Raw genomic sequence first — 15,819 nt, 5'->3', positions numbered from 1 at the left:
AATTTCACATTTTCCATATAGAGTCACCTTGAAATAAACTTAGTATTAATTAACATAATCTGAACAAATCTGAGGAAAGCTATGAAGTAGAAAATGAAAATACAGTCTCCCATCTCGTCTCATGTTTTTCTTTCTAGATACTTTCTCCAGGAACATAAAATTCCTTTTTTCTCCTGTATTATTTGAAAGGTGGGAAACAGAGCAGAACTACGTAAAGGGATGAGTTACTAGTCTAGTTTTTGTCTGGTTTGTAGTTGAGAGGGAAATGGGAATGGAAAGCAAGAAATGTTTTCATCCTGCTTCCTAGACAAGGCAAAGCTGTGTTGGAAAGTTATTAAGCTACTAAAAACAATAACTTATTGTAAAGACAGATGCTTCCTCATAGTTTTGTAATAAGAATAAAAGACAAAAATAAGGTACATTTTAGGATTGAACGGTTGGTCTTATTTGGGTTTATATTGATTTTTCACAGTGTCATTTTTCTTCCAGTGTGCAAAGTAAATGTGGTTTATTTTTAAAAATATTCCATCACTCTCAATTCTTCACTCCTCAGAATTTAAATCCACTTTGAAAGGACCCTAACTTGTGCTTAATAATAAATGGTTCTTTGTCTTTGTTTTTGTTTTCTTCCAGGCTGTATTCATCACCAAAGAAAAAACTTACACCAATGCAAAAATCAGTTAGTCCATTAGTTTGGTGCAGGCAAGTTTTGGATTACCCAAGTCCTGATGTTGAATGTGCTAAAAAGTCTCTTATCCACAAACTTGATCAAACTATGTCAGGTATGTCTATTATTTGTAAATTCATTTCCTTGCTTTTTGTTTAATTCAAAAATATAAATGTTGAACGGTGTTGTTAGGAATGCCGTTCTTTAGAAATGCAGTTTCTTTTTTAATTGCATTGTGCGTGCTGTCATGAGCATTTTGCAGTATGTGCATGTGTGCTATATTTACTTACCCCTATGTACTTAAAGCTTTTAAAGTTTTTGTTTATCTGTATATGCATATGTGTGTATGTGAATGTGTGTGTGCGTGTGTGTGTGCGTGTACGTACCTCCCAGTCAGTATTTGAGGGGTCTGAGGGTTGTTGTGGTCGATACCCTACCTGGCTCTGTGGTCCTGAAGGTTCTGTGCTTGGACCCTGTGGTGCTGGGGGCCACCAGAGGCAAACCCAGTGGTGCTCAGGAAACCGTTCAGTGCCAGGAATCATATCTGGGGCCTCGTGAATGCAAGGAACAATTCTGTGAGGTTTCTTTCGAGCCCTTTAATAGCTCTTGAAAGTTCTCTTTTTAGTTTCTTGGGGTCATCCCTGACAGTGCTTAGAGGCCACTCCTGGCATGGTGCTTTTGAGGTTACTTCAAGAATTGAACCCAGGCCTCCTGTATGCAAAACTCGTGCACTAACTGTGCCATTTGAATTATCTCCCCAGCCCTGGAACTTTTCTGATTTTTTGGTTTGTTTTATTTTGAATTGGTTTTGCCTCCCCTGCTCCCCCCCCCACCCCCCCCCGTTTTGGGACCATATCTGTAGTGCTCAGGGCTTTCTCCTGGTTCTGTGCTTAGGGATCACTCCTGGTGTGGCTTGGGGGGCTGTATGGGGTATTGGGTATTGAACCCAAGTCGGCTGCATGCAAGACAAATGCTTACCCACCGTAGTATCTCTCTAGCCCCCACCCCTAGTAGGTTTTTTAAAATCTCATTTTCATTTATCCTCGTCCTAAATAGTAACATCCTTGACTCTTACTTTAATGTGGTAGGATTCTGGCTAATATAAATCAACTATTAGAAGTGTTTGGTATCTTTCTAAAATTGTTTACCACACTTGGTGATCCTGATGTGTTGGAAAGATACAGGTTAAGAAACGGAGACCTGGTTCTCATGCTGAAAGTCACTCTTGACTCTGCCTACTTTACTTCTGTGAGTTCCGTTCTTTCATAACAGTGAACCTTGTAGGTATTTTAAGGATTAAGTGATAAAATGTACATGAAAGAGTATAGCATGTTATTTTCTGGCTCATAGTAGGTATGTAGAAAAAATGTCCATTTCCCTTCCCTGTCATTTTTTTTCCTTTTTATCATTGGCATTTTGGGTTCAAATTGCCTTTTTTGTGCTTTTATGTAATTGTACCCACAGAAATAGGAGTTTGGCTCAAATGAGAGCACAGGCAGGGACTTGAGTCCACCTGGGCAGCAAGAGCCCATCTCCTCAGTCCAGGCAGGTGTGACCTGGGCCTTGGGCACTGGGGGACACGGCTCCCTCAACAACAGGGACAGCGTGAAAGGCACAGCAGTCATAAACATGCTGACAAAACGTGTCTGTGGCTACTTGTGCTCAGCATGAAATATGGCATGCCAGTGTGGGTAGAAGAAATGTAGGAAAAATATTTACTCTTGGAATTTCAGTCTCTTAAGAATGTTCCTGTTTTTGAGACTGTTCACGTAGTGAAGTATTGGAATGATTACTAATCGAGAATACGCTTTAGTTTTTGATCTTTGCTGTGTGTTTACTTGCCAGCCACATACTTAACAAAGGTTGTTTTCACTTTTTGGTTCTTGTTGTTCTTGTTTACGGACAATACCTGGCAGTGCTCAGGGCTTACTCCTGGCTTTGTATTCAGGGATCAAACCCGGCAGGGCTTGGGGGACCATATCGGACCAAATCCGGGTCAGCCATGTGGAGGGTAATTTCCCTGCCCTCTCTACTGTCATGCTGACCTCATTTTGATTTTATTATTGACATACGCTCTCTTGTTAGAATGTAAGCTGAAAATGATTAGGAGAGGCAAAGAGATATTTAACAGTTGAGTTGGCACTCAGTGTAGTGAAATTGACTGTAAGGAGAGATAGTTATTATATTATAATCATTTAAGTAATGGGATCACGGAACTCCTAATTCTGTTTTGTTTTGTTTTGTTTTTTTTTTTGGTGTCATATCGGGCAGTGCTGGGGCAGAGGCCTGGGCTCCCATATGCATCGTTTGCACTCCAGCCCCCGAGCTGTCTTATCTTCAACCATCCAGAGACTGGTCCTCTAAGTCTGTTTTGACTCTGAAGTCTTACTTTCCGTCTGTGTAGAATTTGAAAAATTATTGGCCTGTATGCATTCCTTTAAATATCTTGAGTAGCCATTTTTATAATTTCACTTTGATGCTTGAATTGTTATGAGATTGTTGTGATTATGCGAGAAGTTAGTAAATAATTTGAAATAACAATTTTAAGTCATTTCAGTTGTATGAGACTATCTAGACATTGATTAAGATATTTGAACTCGGAGATGATATAGCAGACATGGATCCGATTCCCAGCTTCACCCACATAACAATCCTGGAGTAACCACCAGCACTGTCAGGATGGCTTGGGTCTCCCCGGCGCCACAGTGCTCGAGTCGCATTGCGTCTTTGCTGCCTGCATTGAGCCTCTGGCTGGCTTGGCTGAGAACTACTGGTGGGACATTCAGACCTCCTGAACACCATTTGGGAGCACCCCTCCCCCCCCCCCCCACACACACACACTGTCTTTTTGGGGTATTTTTTTGGCCAGACGCCACTGTCTTAGGACTTACTCCTGACTCTGTGCTTGGGGATCACTCTTGGTGGTCTTCAGGGTGCAGGGGTTAAACCCTGGTCTACCATGTACAAGGCCTTACCTGCTCTGCCACCCCCACTGATACAGTTTTTTTATGTATCATTTTTTAGCTGTTATCTTACCTTAGAAATAATTTATGGTTTAGTTAGTATTTTTTTCTAATTGCTTACAAAGAATATTTACAGTTTAGTTAGAAAGTTTTCTCAATCAGCAGTATTTGTTAATAACCTATGTGCTTGGCATTGTTCTCAACTCTGAGGCCAAATCAATGAATGAAATAAAAATGACTACTTTCTTGGACCTTATCTGACAGTGGGTAAGATAAACAATAAGGAGGAAAATGTATAAAATAGGGTCTAGCAAGCTTTTTTGTAAAGGACCAAAGAGTAAATAATTCATATTTTGTGCGCTATGAAGTCTCCATTGAAGTTACCCAGCTTTATCCTTATTTGATGCTGGCAACTATAGATAATTCTTAATGAAATGTATAACTGTGTTTCCATTAAGCTTTTTTGCAAAATAGGTTGAGGGGTGTGGGTTAGACTCACAGACTATAGTTTACCAACCCCTGATTTAAAACATCCTGAAAGGGTTGCTCTTCAAACTCATGTTCTCCCCTGAACATATATCTTGCTTGCTTGTCTTGTTTATTTCTGCTTTGAAGAAGCATATGTTACCTCTTGAACACATATTTTCCCTCTTTCACTCTTAGAAAATCCATTATATCTCAAAAATAGTAATTTGAGGTCTAAGTAATTTAAGTAGCTCTGGGTTTTGCCTCTGATACCACTAAACACTGATGGGTGCGGCCACCACAACAATTAAATTTTCTCTTTCAAAGACTAGGAATGTAGCTCTTGATTTGCATGTGTGGGGTTTTGGCTTGAATCCCTGACGCTGCTTTAAAAAAATAATAATAAATAACAAGGAAAAGGAAAAAGTAATTTGAGTTAGTGACTTTTTGTTTGATTATATAACAGTGGTATTAAAGATTGTAGGAACGTGTAAGAGAAGCTATATTCTCGAACCAATATGTAATTCAGTACTGAATCTGTTTAATTACCATGTTTAGATTTTGTAGTTATATACATAAAACAGTAGCTGGAGCTCTAAGTATAATATATACTTAAAACAATGTTCCAAGTTAGTATGATTCTTGTATTCCTAACCCCCCCCCCCCTTTTCCCAGTTGGAGGGGAGAATTCTTCCCCACCATTTTTTAATTTTTTAAAATTTTTATAAAGTTGTTCAGTACGTTATTACATTGAATATTCCAACACCAATCTTACCACCATTACACCTTCCCACCACCATATTTCAAATATTTCCACCCTGACCCCCAAATCCTGCCCCCAAAGCAGGACCTAAATATTTTGTATTACTTGTTATAAGTAATTTGCTAAAAATTACTCAAAAATGTTTTCTTAGAGGAAAGTGTGTGAAGATTGCTGCAATTCATCCTATAGCCATTAAGTCCTTATCTTGGTATATCAGTGGACACACAGTCACAACTGCAGCCATGTGCTCCAGAAATTCTAAAATTTTAAATATGGTGATACACCTGAGGTTAATCTAATTTTTTTTCCCCACTGGATGTTGAATTTGGGGTCCAGAGGCATATCTATGGGATGTTGCTCTCATATCGCTCTGTTCCGAGAGATTTATTTCTGAGTCTCTGGGTCATGGCCATTAATGACTTTTTATGGCACCAGAGGCAGTTTGGGTGGGTGTGACTGCCAGGCTACCAGAAGCACAGGGAGATGGTGGGGGAAGGGGGGGAGTCGCCCATTACAGTCTCTGTGTGAGCCTGGAGATTTCATCCCACCATTTTCTAATTTAATTTATTTTGGGGTTTGGGGCAATACCCGATGGTATTCAGGTGTTATTCCTGGCTCTGTGCTTAGGGATCACTCCTGGGGGGGGGTGCTCTGGGGACAATGGGGAATGCTGGGGATGGAACTCACGACCACGTGTTAGGCAGACACCCGCATGCTGTACTGTTTCTCCAGCCCCTTCTTCACTGATCTGTTACTGGTTTACAAAATTGTTGAATTTTAGGGGTATAGCTTACCACCTCTGTATTTGTCTAGGATCCACCACACCCAGTGCTATCTCCCCAAACGACCCTGAGGGGTTATTTGAGAGAGGGGCTTCCTAAGCAGTGCCAGGAGCTGGGGCTGCTCCAGGTAACCATGCTTTGGGTCACGGGGCCTTAAGTGGTGTCTGGCCATATAGTAAAGAGTCACACTTGGTGCTGGGGACCCAGCTTGGAAACCCCAAGGCATGCATTCCAGTCCCTTGAACTCTGTCTCCTGCCCTTGGGAGATGGTTTTTCAGATGGAGTTTTTTGTAGCTCCCCAGGAACTTCATTACTGGATACTAGCTCACAGAATCTTTGCTGCTCCAGGACCCTCAGCATCTTTGAAGTGTACCACCATTCCTTTTCTTGTATTTTTTGCAGTGCATTATCTTTTTTGTCCTTTTTAAATTTTTCCTGCTATTTTTCCTTTCAGTCTCACTGGAAAGTCGTTCTTCTAAAGTTTTTTAAAGTTACTTGTGGTAAAAATTTGCATTGCATACGATTTCTTACTTAAATCATTTAAAAATAAACATTTAGTGGCATTAAGTACCTTCACATCACTTCTTCCCCACTGTGTAATCTTTCCCTCCCCTCTGTCCATCTCCAGAACTTTCTCATCATACTATACTAAACTTCTATGTCCTTCACCTTCCCATTCCTGGTAATCCCCATGTGTCCATCTTTGCTTTGCTTTGGGGGCTGCTCCCTGCTGTCTCAGAGCTTACTCCTGGCTCTGTGCTCAGCGGTTGCTCATGGCCATTCTTGTGGTGCCTGGGATCAAAATTTGTATGGACTAAAAAAAAAAATACGTGGACTGAAGAGGGAATTGGGTGAGCGGAGAAGAGAAGACAGTTTCTGCAGAGACCTTCTGGAGGGAACTTAGCCTACCTGAGGAACTGGAATAAGTCAGAGTAACTGGAGAGAGAGAGAGAGAGAGAGAGAGAGAGAGAGAGAGAGAGAGAGAGAGAGAGAAGAAAAAAGAGCTGACACAGTCAGACTGCCCAGATACCTGGTGAAGACTTGTTAGCCTCTATTCCTGACAAGATCTTACTCAGCAGTACTACGGAAAATAGATTGGAGAGTTCAAGGGTGGATGTTGGATGTTGATGCTTTTGGGGGCATCAGTGAAGATGACTTTGTACTGTATGTTGGGGGAAAAGGATGGTAGCGGAGATGAAAAGATTTGGGAACTAAAACAGTAAACTTAGTCTGCGGTAGCCCAAATGCTGTCCCCCCCCCAAACCCCCCCTCCCGCACGGGAAGGATTGAGGACTTGAAATGCTGCTGATTAAATAGCCAGGTTTAAGAGCATAAGCTTCAAAGGAGATCAAGAAGTAGAGCAATAGGAAGAAATCCTACATTTCTGCCAAGGTTGCTATTTCCGAGATCATGTTACATATTTATTACATGTTAAATTTGTACAAAATATTAAATGTAACATTGAATATGTATAAAGCAGCACTGTTTAACTTACAGCACTAACTAAACAGAGGATATATTTCTCTTCCCCAGATTATCTCTCTGCCAGGGAACAACCCAAAAACTTTAGTCATCTTACTCCTCCCACCCTGCCTTTTATTTGGTTTGGTTTGGGGGCCACACCCTGCAGTCCTCAGAGCTTACTCCTGGCTCTGTGTACACAGGGCTCACCCCTAGCAGGGCTTAGGGAACCCATATGCAGTGCTTGGAATCAAACCTGGGTCAGCCGCATGCAGGGCAAGCACCTGTTTGCTGTGCTGTTCTCCTGTACCTTCTCACACCTTTTACTGTCACCTATCCTGCTTAGCTCAATCAAATTCCCAGTGCTTGCTTGTTTGTTTGTTTTGTTTTCTCTTAACGGATTGGATCCTATCATTGTTCTCAAAAATCACTGATGGCCTAATTCGGTTTAGTGCTCCAAACTGTGACCTGCCCCCAGCTGCTTTTCCCTGTGTTTTTCTTATGTCTTGCCTTTCTAGAAAACTCACTCTTGTTCCCTGCACAGATTGCATTTTCCAGAGCCTGCTTTTGTTCATATTATAAACACGGATGAAAGCGAGGCTTTTCCCACTTGAGCACTCAGCAAATTTCTACTCATTCTTTCTGGGTTGTTCCAGGGACTCTCCCTCTTTCCCCAAATCCTCATGCCTTTTCTCTGCATTATAACAAATTGTTCCTTTCTAATTTTTTCCATACCCATTTGCATTTTGATAGTGCTCCATTTTACCTTGAAACCTTGAAATCCTTGTTTCTGTTGCACTCCATTTCTGTAAATCGCCTGAGAAAAGCACTGTGTTTTGTTTTGTGCTCTACGCAGTGCTTTCTGAATGAATGCAAATTAATGTGAATTTTAGAATAAGGTGAAATATTATCTTCAATGTTAATTTTTCTTGTATATATTTGTATTTAATATCTCTCCTTTTGTACTATTTCTGTAATTATATGACATCTTATTATCTCGTTCTTACTTTGGACAACCTGGCAGGCTACCGAATGTAGCCTGCCCACACGGCAGAGTCTGGCAAACTCCCCGTGGCGTACCCAATATGCCAAATACCAGTAACAATGATGGGTCTCATTCTCCTAACCCTCAAAGAGCCTTGAATATAGCACTTTTTAAAATCTCAGGGCTAGGACGAAGGAGATGTTACTGGTGCCTGCTCGAGGTAGTCGACGAACAACAGGATGATCGTGATCGTGATATAAATAATTATATTTTACAGTGGTTTTTTTTTTTTTTTGGTAGAAGTATTTTTCTTGGGTATAGTAGGGGGCACTTTTTTTCTTGTGGAAAGAGAATTACGTGTGTTTACCTTCACCTGGCCTAAACAGTCAATTTTGCTTTTCTGTTTGTTGTTTTTTAATGTCTAGACTTTGGAAAAGGTTCTTTTAAAAATTTGTTATTAGGACTGGGAGATATAGTCCATTGGAGAGCATTTGCCTTGCATGTGTGAGGTTCTGAGTTTGAACCCAGGCACTATACATCAAAAAAAAGTTCATTATTTCATAGAGTTATTTTTTGCGGGGAGATTGGGGGGTAGGGGGTTGACACCTTACACGTGCTAGCAGGTGTTCTACCGCTGTATTACCTCCACGGCCATAAGTGTGTACTTTAGCAGGGTTACCAAAATGAGTGGGGGGAAATCTGTATATGGGCTTAAGGGGCCACATTCAGCATTGCTGAGAGCTATTCCCAGCTCTGCCCAGGGGTCACTCCCCACAGTTCTTAGGGGACTGTGTGATGCCTGGAATCGAGCCTGGCCTCTTCCCTCCTAAGTATATGCTTGCCTGTTGAGCTCTCTTTGGCCCAGTAGCTTGTGAGGTTTTTTTGTTTGGTTGGTTTGGAGACACACCTGTCAGTGCTCAGGCTTACTCCAGGCTTTGTACTCAGAACTCACTTCTACTGGTGCCCAGGGATCACATAGGGTGCCAGGAATTGTACCCAGGTTGACTGCATGCCAGGCAAACATCCTGACCTCTGTACTCCACTGTACTCTCTTTCTGGACCCCAGTAATCATTTTTTAAAGGCTAGCTAATAAGGTTGGAATAGATTTTCCATTTACGTATAAGTAAATTAATTTAGAGGCCAATAATTTGAAGACATTCTTTCACTTTACATATAAGTAAATTAATTTAGAGGCCAATAATTTGAGGACATTCTTTCACTTGTTTGCTTTTTTGTACCACACCTGGCCAAGCTTTGGGGTTGCTCCCAGCTATGTGCCTAGGGACAGCTCCCTATGTGCTGGACCTCATGATGCCAGGGATGGAACCCAGATCTCTTACATGTAAAGTATGTGCTCAGCCTGTTGAACTATCTCCCTGGCCCCCAGGAGATAACGTTTTCTATGATATTTTCCTGTGATATTTTGGTTTGGTATGACTAGTGTTTTATTATAGTATAGTTGAATGTGTAAGAAACACTTTGGGGGTCAAACCTAGGACCTCATACTTCACTGCAGCTGCTCTCCTGCTGAGCCATGTACTGGCCCTCTGTTGGGGTTTTTAATGTATTTACCCACTATACTTTAAGATCGGGGCCCAGAGAGATAGTACAGCAGGTTGGGTGCTTGCCTTGCGTGCAGCACCGGGTTCGATTCCCAGTGCCCCATATGGTCCCCAGAGCACCGCCAGAAGTGATCCCCGAGTGAGAGTCAGGAGTAAGCACTGAGCACCACTGGTTGTGACACAAAAACCAACTCAGAATGTGTTGTATTTAATTTGAGATGTTAACAGTAAGTTTCCTAAAGGGAATGTTTTACAATAAATTCTTCTTTCTCAGTTGCTGAACTTGCTTTTCCCCTTCTCATTAATGCAGCTCTCAAGAGGCAGAATTTATATAATAATCCTTTCAACTCCATGAGTTATACAAGCCCTTACAGTCCAAATGCAAGTAGTCCATATAGCAGTGGTTTCAATTCTCCATCCTCCACTCCGGTGAGACCTCCCATAGTCAAGCAGCTTATTCTTCCTGGAAATTCAGGTAAGTGGAGAAGTGAATGGAGTGGTTTATGAATGGGTTTTCATTTTTAGAAAATAACATTCTTCAGGAATTCAGTTTGTTTTGTTTTGGGGACTGGGGGACATACCTGGCAGTGCTCTCGGCTTACTCCTCATTCTGCTCAGGGATTTCCTGGAGGGCCTCAGAGAAACATGTGGCATGCTGGGGATGGAACCCAGGTTGGCTGCATGCAGGGCCAGCACTTTACCCGCTGTACTATTTATCCAGCCCTCAGATTCATCTTATTTCTGGAACATTTAAATAAAGAAAATAGTATACAGGGACTACTTTGCCCAGGTAATGTCCAGACATAAGAGCTATAAAGATAAGTTAGAGTAACTCTGTAAAGCTTCCTCAAGTGTGTACTTTAAATCTGACTTGATTCAGTAGGGTCAAAAGCTACTTCTTTTAACTCATTTTGACCAAAGCTTTATTAACCAGCTTGCTTGGGTTTTAAAAACTACTAACGTTTAAAGAAAAAAAATGCTTATTTTAAATAGAAATTTTAATATGCATCGATATAAAGAACAGTATAATGCTTTCTAAGAATGTGCTGACCCTCGACCACTCCCTGGTATAGCCCTGGTAGCCCCTAAGTGTCGCTGCTGTGGTCTTGGCCCCAAGCACTGCCTGGTGTGACCCACGTAGCTCCCCAGCACTGTCCAGTGTGGCCTTGGTGGCCTCCAAGTATGACCCTGTGTGGTCCCTAAGAGTGGTTCTGGTGGCCCTTACATTATAGAGCTGCAGCAGCAACCCTGGGTAGCATCGAACTATGGGACTTAAGTGGCCAAAGATTGCCACAAGTGATCCTGATTTCCTCATGGAAATGGAGACGCATGGCCCTTCCCGAAGTAAAAGAATATGCTGAAAGGGCTCTGGGGGCCCTGTGTGATATGGGGAGAATAAATTGCCGTCAGTTAGTTGAGGAAGATTATTGTGCTCAGATTCTGCAACTAAGACGTTTGTTCTGTAGTTTTACTGCTTTTTTAGAATTTACTGATTAAGTAAATTTACTCTTGCTGCTCTTACTATGGCTTATTATTATCATTTTCTTAGAAATTACTTGTTAATCAACTCGAATTTTTAATTTTCCTATTCCCTAGTTTATGGCTTCATTGACCCTGCACTTTGCTTTGTGTATAATTAGTTGCTACTTATTTCAAGTATGACTATTATAATGAAATGTCTAATGTGCTAGATTTGTTTATTTTTGAGGAAATTTTAGGCAGTATTTGAGCCTAATCTTGTAGTACTTTCCCTGTGCTCTTTTTAGATAGTACACATGTTAAATATGGCCTGATTCTCTTGCTCTTCTTACATGCTTTTCATGTTGAAGCTGAATCTTACCATAAAGAATTCTGGAAAACAAACAAGGATTTCAAATAAATCCTATTAGAATTATATATGAAATTGTTGGAATTTTATTAGTCTTAAGAAATGGATGGGAAAAAGAAATGGATGATCTGATAAAAGCATTTTCATAGAAACATGTTAAAACTTTTTGACCTTGTAAATCTCTTATTGTTTTCCCCTGTCTTCCCTGTTGGTTTAGAGTGGAAAATAACACACTTAACTAGTAATTTTTTTAATTTCGTCTTTGTTGTTCATTACTAACTTTCAGATAGCTTCTTGGATACCCAGTACCAGTTTAGCCAAGGAATTTTGTAAGCATGGCCTTACTTTCTTTTTTGGTTTGTTCCTATATCTTTTGGGGGAATCATGATAGTCCTCAAATTATAATTTTTCTATTTATGAAAAGTTTTTATTCAGTTAAAAGATGATGAGCTTCTAAGTTATGAATTTAGAAAAAGGAAATGCCACAATCATAAATTTACCTGTAGAGCACTTTCATTGGCTATCTTACAAAAGTTGAAATCCTCTACCTCACATGTATTATTCTTTTGTTGTTGTTGTTGTTGTTGTTTTTTGCTTTTTGGGTCACACCCGGCGGTGCACAGGGATTACTCCTGGCTCTGCATTCAGGAGTTACTCCTGGCGGTGCTCAGGGGACCATATGGGATGCTGGGAATCGAACCCAGGTCGGCCGCGTGCAAGGCAAACGCCCTACCCGCTGTGCTATCTCTCCAGCCCCTCGCATGTATTATTCTTATTATCATCATTGTTTTCCCTTTTTGGAGTGGGTGGTGCCCATGCCCTGCTCCTAGCCGAGCAGATTGCACTGCTGGTGGTCAGGGTTGTTGTGGTTCTTGAGGGATGTGGCAGTCCCAGGGATCTAACCCCGTCTTCCTCATGCAAAGCATGGTCCTCATCCAACCCTTTGAGCCATTTCACTCACAGTTGGGCGGCGAGAACACTCATGGCTCTGTGATTGTGGTCAGGAGTCACCTCTTGTAGAGCTTGGGAGACTGTATGTGGTATGGGAATAAAACTGGGGTTTGGCCTAATACAGGCAAGCTTCTAAACTTCTGTACTGTTTTTCACTCTCCCCAGGTAGCATGTATTATTTTATTTTATTTTATTTTATTTTATTTACTAGCTGGTCATTACTTTGTCATTTTACTAGCTAGTCATTACTTTGAAATCTTAACTTTCCATAGGAGAATAAAAAATGAAAATTTTTTTTTATTTACACATAATATGTGAAGGAGTCTTTACCATCCTCTTTTTTTCCCCTAATAAGATCAGGTTTTTATTTTGGTGTTTGGGACTTTAACAAGCAGAAAAAAATCGGATTCTAATCAACTGAATCCAAACATTTAATTTTTTAATTATAATAGATGGTTATTCAATTTCGGTTTCACCAAAGTTTGAATCTTTTTCTATTTTAAGGTAATTTGAAAAATTCATCGGATAGAAATCCTCCTCTGAGTCCTCAGTCCTCTATAGACAGTGAGTTAAGTGCTTCAGAATTAGACGAAGACTCAATTGGATCCAATTATAAACTAAATGATGTAACTGATGTACAGATTCTAGCTCGGATGCAGGAAGAAAGTGAGTATTTTAATTATTAAACTAGAGATATTTCCTTACTACTTAGTTTGATTGTGGTACTAAATATGTCTCTTAGTATTATGGAATTATGCTACAGTTGGAGTAGTAGGGATTTGTTTGTATTAACTTTTTCCAAGGTCTGTTCCTGTAGTGTGCTGCATGAGGAGGAAAGAAAAGCAGGTTATAGATTATTCCTGCTTCTGCAGCTGTAATCGTACTCTGCTGCTTTGCCGTGGAACTCACCGGGGTAGTTATTACTCTAACTGTTTGTTGACTTAAATTGACCACCAAGATTTTTGTTTTGTTTTTTCCTTTCTTTTTTTTTTTTTTTTTGTTCTGATGGGGATTGAACCCAGATCTCCTACATAAAACTAAAAGGCCTTCTAGTTTTTGGGGAATGTTAACTGGGCAGAGCCTAGCCGGATGGCTAGCAGACCCCCCCCTCTTCGTCGCCAGGGTTCAGTCCTGACCTGGGGAGACAAGTGGTGCTCCTGAGTTCAACCCAGAGCCCCTGCTGCCTGCCTGCCCTTCTTTTTAGTTTTCAGTGACCCACCGTAGCTAGGCAGAGCCATGCCAGGCTGGTCAGCAGTCCTCTCCACCTTTCCACAGTTCAGTCCTGACTTGGGGAAGCCCTTTGAACTCTTAAAGTCACATGCAATTTTGAGAAGCCAGTGAAAATGGTGTCCCTGACATCCACTAGACAAAAATTATTGTAGTATTTTATGGGTCCATGGATGCCCTGGTTTTTATCTGAATATAAGACAATGGTAATTGTATTGTTCTTGCTGTACATTTTATCATAGGAGCCATGGGCTTAACTATAAAGTGAGCTACCGCTCTGACCTTTAACCTTTACAGTAAAAAAGAAATCCTTGAACTACACATTTCAGAGTCTTAGTAATTGGCTGAGGGTAATGAAGCATCACTATAATTGAGCTAAAAGACTTTCAGTTGTCTCTGTAATAGGCCTCTTAACTTCAGCACTTATTAAGAAAGCTATTAACATTTACTAAGAAACTGCAGGATATTTCTTACTCTGACGGTTCATTTCTTAGAGCTTCTCTTCAGAAGAAAGATTTGGTGCTTGCATCAGACATCTTTAGCCCTTGAAACAATATCACGTGCCCTTTTCTTTGGGATTTACATTACTCCTTAGTGAAACTTGTACTGTGGGTAGTGAGAGACTACATATTGTCATGGCTGTGAAAGGAGAATGAAGAATGACGCCAAACAATGTCTTTCTCATATTTCTTTGAAACTAAACCCTGACTTTTTTTAGACCGCAGTATTTTATTAGAGACTCAACCAGCTATTATTGCTTTCATTACTCATTATCTCACAGTGCCTTGGTTAAAAAAAAAAAAAGCAGGTATTTTGACCTAACTTTAATAATCCTAAGTCACCCCTAAATATTTCTTTTTCTGGTGATTTAAAGAAAATGTTAAAAATGTGTGTGCAGCCACATTTGAAACAGCCAGCTCTCTTTTAGAAGAAAGGCTAATTTTCCTTTTTTTTTCCCCAATATTGCTTTTCCAGTGTTTTAAGTAAAAATAAGTGTAGAATTACAGAATTAGAGCTATTGCCTGGTTAAGCGTGTTCATTCTCATGATGGAGAACATGGTTCTACAGTGATTGTGGGACTCACTCCTTAGCATCTGCTCCCATGGAGGAGAGTGCAAGTGTCCAGCACTGGGTTTATCTTTTCTTAAACAGCACTGTTGTCTCGGCCTTTCATTAGGTCATATTAGTTCTGAGTTTGCCAACACTGATTTGTCAGTGGCTGCAGGCAGCAGTTTAAACCCAGCGGAAGGTCTAGATGGACCTCAGGAGTCTATAGTTTTACACACTGGATATGATTTTCAGGCACTACTTTGGAAAATCATTGAGAACACTTTGTACATATACGAATATGTAACTTAAAAGTTTACTGCTCCGTAACAAGTTATTTGGACTAAACAGCCAGTAATTAGCAGATCTGCTCAGTTTGTCACCTGAATTATATATTTTCTTTGAATTTAATTTATTTGCTCAATGAATGTATATCAATATTTGTTCTAGAAGTTTTTATGCTGGTCAAAGGACTCCCAAGGTATTTTTGGAAATAACAAGATAACATAGGATTGTTTTGAAAGTTCTTAAAGTCCTAGAAGTTAGGATGTGGGGGCAGGGATGGAGAGACTGGAGTTTGGACTGCACTGCTCCTGGCTTTTTATCATTTTCACATTTCAATTTATGCATTCAGTCTTCAGAGATTATCTTTATACTTTGATGTGTTCTTTTCACTGGTTAAACGATTCTTTACCCTCAATATTCCTTTAATGTTAATCTAAAATTTGGATGCATGTTTTAGGAGTAAAATACTTTTAATTTACAGACCTACCTCAAAGAACCAGGCAAGCTACCCGTGGCTTCCTCAATATGCCAAAAACAGTAACAATGGTGGTCCTCATTCCCCTGACCCTGAAAGAGCCTCCAATATGCCATAGGGCTACACTAGCACGTGTCGGGCAAATTGAGACACTACTGGCGCCCGCTCGAGCAAATCGATGAACAACGGGATGACAGTGATAGTGACCTCAAAGTACAAGTTTTAGATACAAGGACAAAGTTTTGTAGAATTCATTCAATATAAAAATAGCCCTTTAATTGTACTTTGTGTGTCATTATATGGGAAAATGTCTAAAATGATACAAGTGAAAAGTTTTCCTTTATTAGAATTTTGCAG

At 40.4% G+C, this 15,819-nt stretch overlaps 1 protein-coding gene across 3 annotated transcripts in view; it reads left to right on the top strand.

Annotated features, from left to right (window-relative positions):
* SLAIN2 (SLAIN motif family member 2) overlaps positions 1-15,819 on the top strand; it is a 57,816-nt gene that overhangs the window by 17,165 nt on the left and 24,832 nt on the right. For all 3 annotated transcript variants that reach the window (XM_056111278.1, XM_056111277.1, XM_056111276.1), the window contains exons 2-4: positions 634-782; positions 9,960-10,124; positions 12,933-13,094. In XM_056111278.1, the coding sequence (XP_055967253.1) occupies positions 634-782; positions 9,960-10,124; positions 12,933-13,094 (476 nt within the window). The remainder of the gene's footprint in view (positions 1-633; positions 783-9,959; positions 10,125-12,932; positions 13,095-15,819) is intronic.

This window comes from Sorex fumeus, unplaced genomic scaffold, assembly GCF_029834395.1.
Source record: "Sorex fumeus unplaced genomic scaffold, SorFum_2.1 ptg000013l, whole genome shotgun sequence".
Taxonomy (NCBI): domain Eukaryota; kingdom Metazoa; phylum Chordata; class Mammalia; order Eulipotyphla; family Soricidae; genus Sorex; species Sorex fumeus.
Note: the sequence above shows the minus strand (reverse complement) of the source record. Positions and strands in the feature narration are given on the sequence as shown.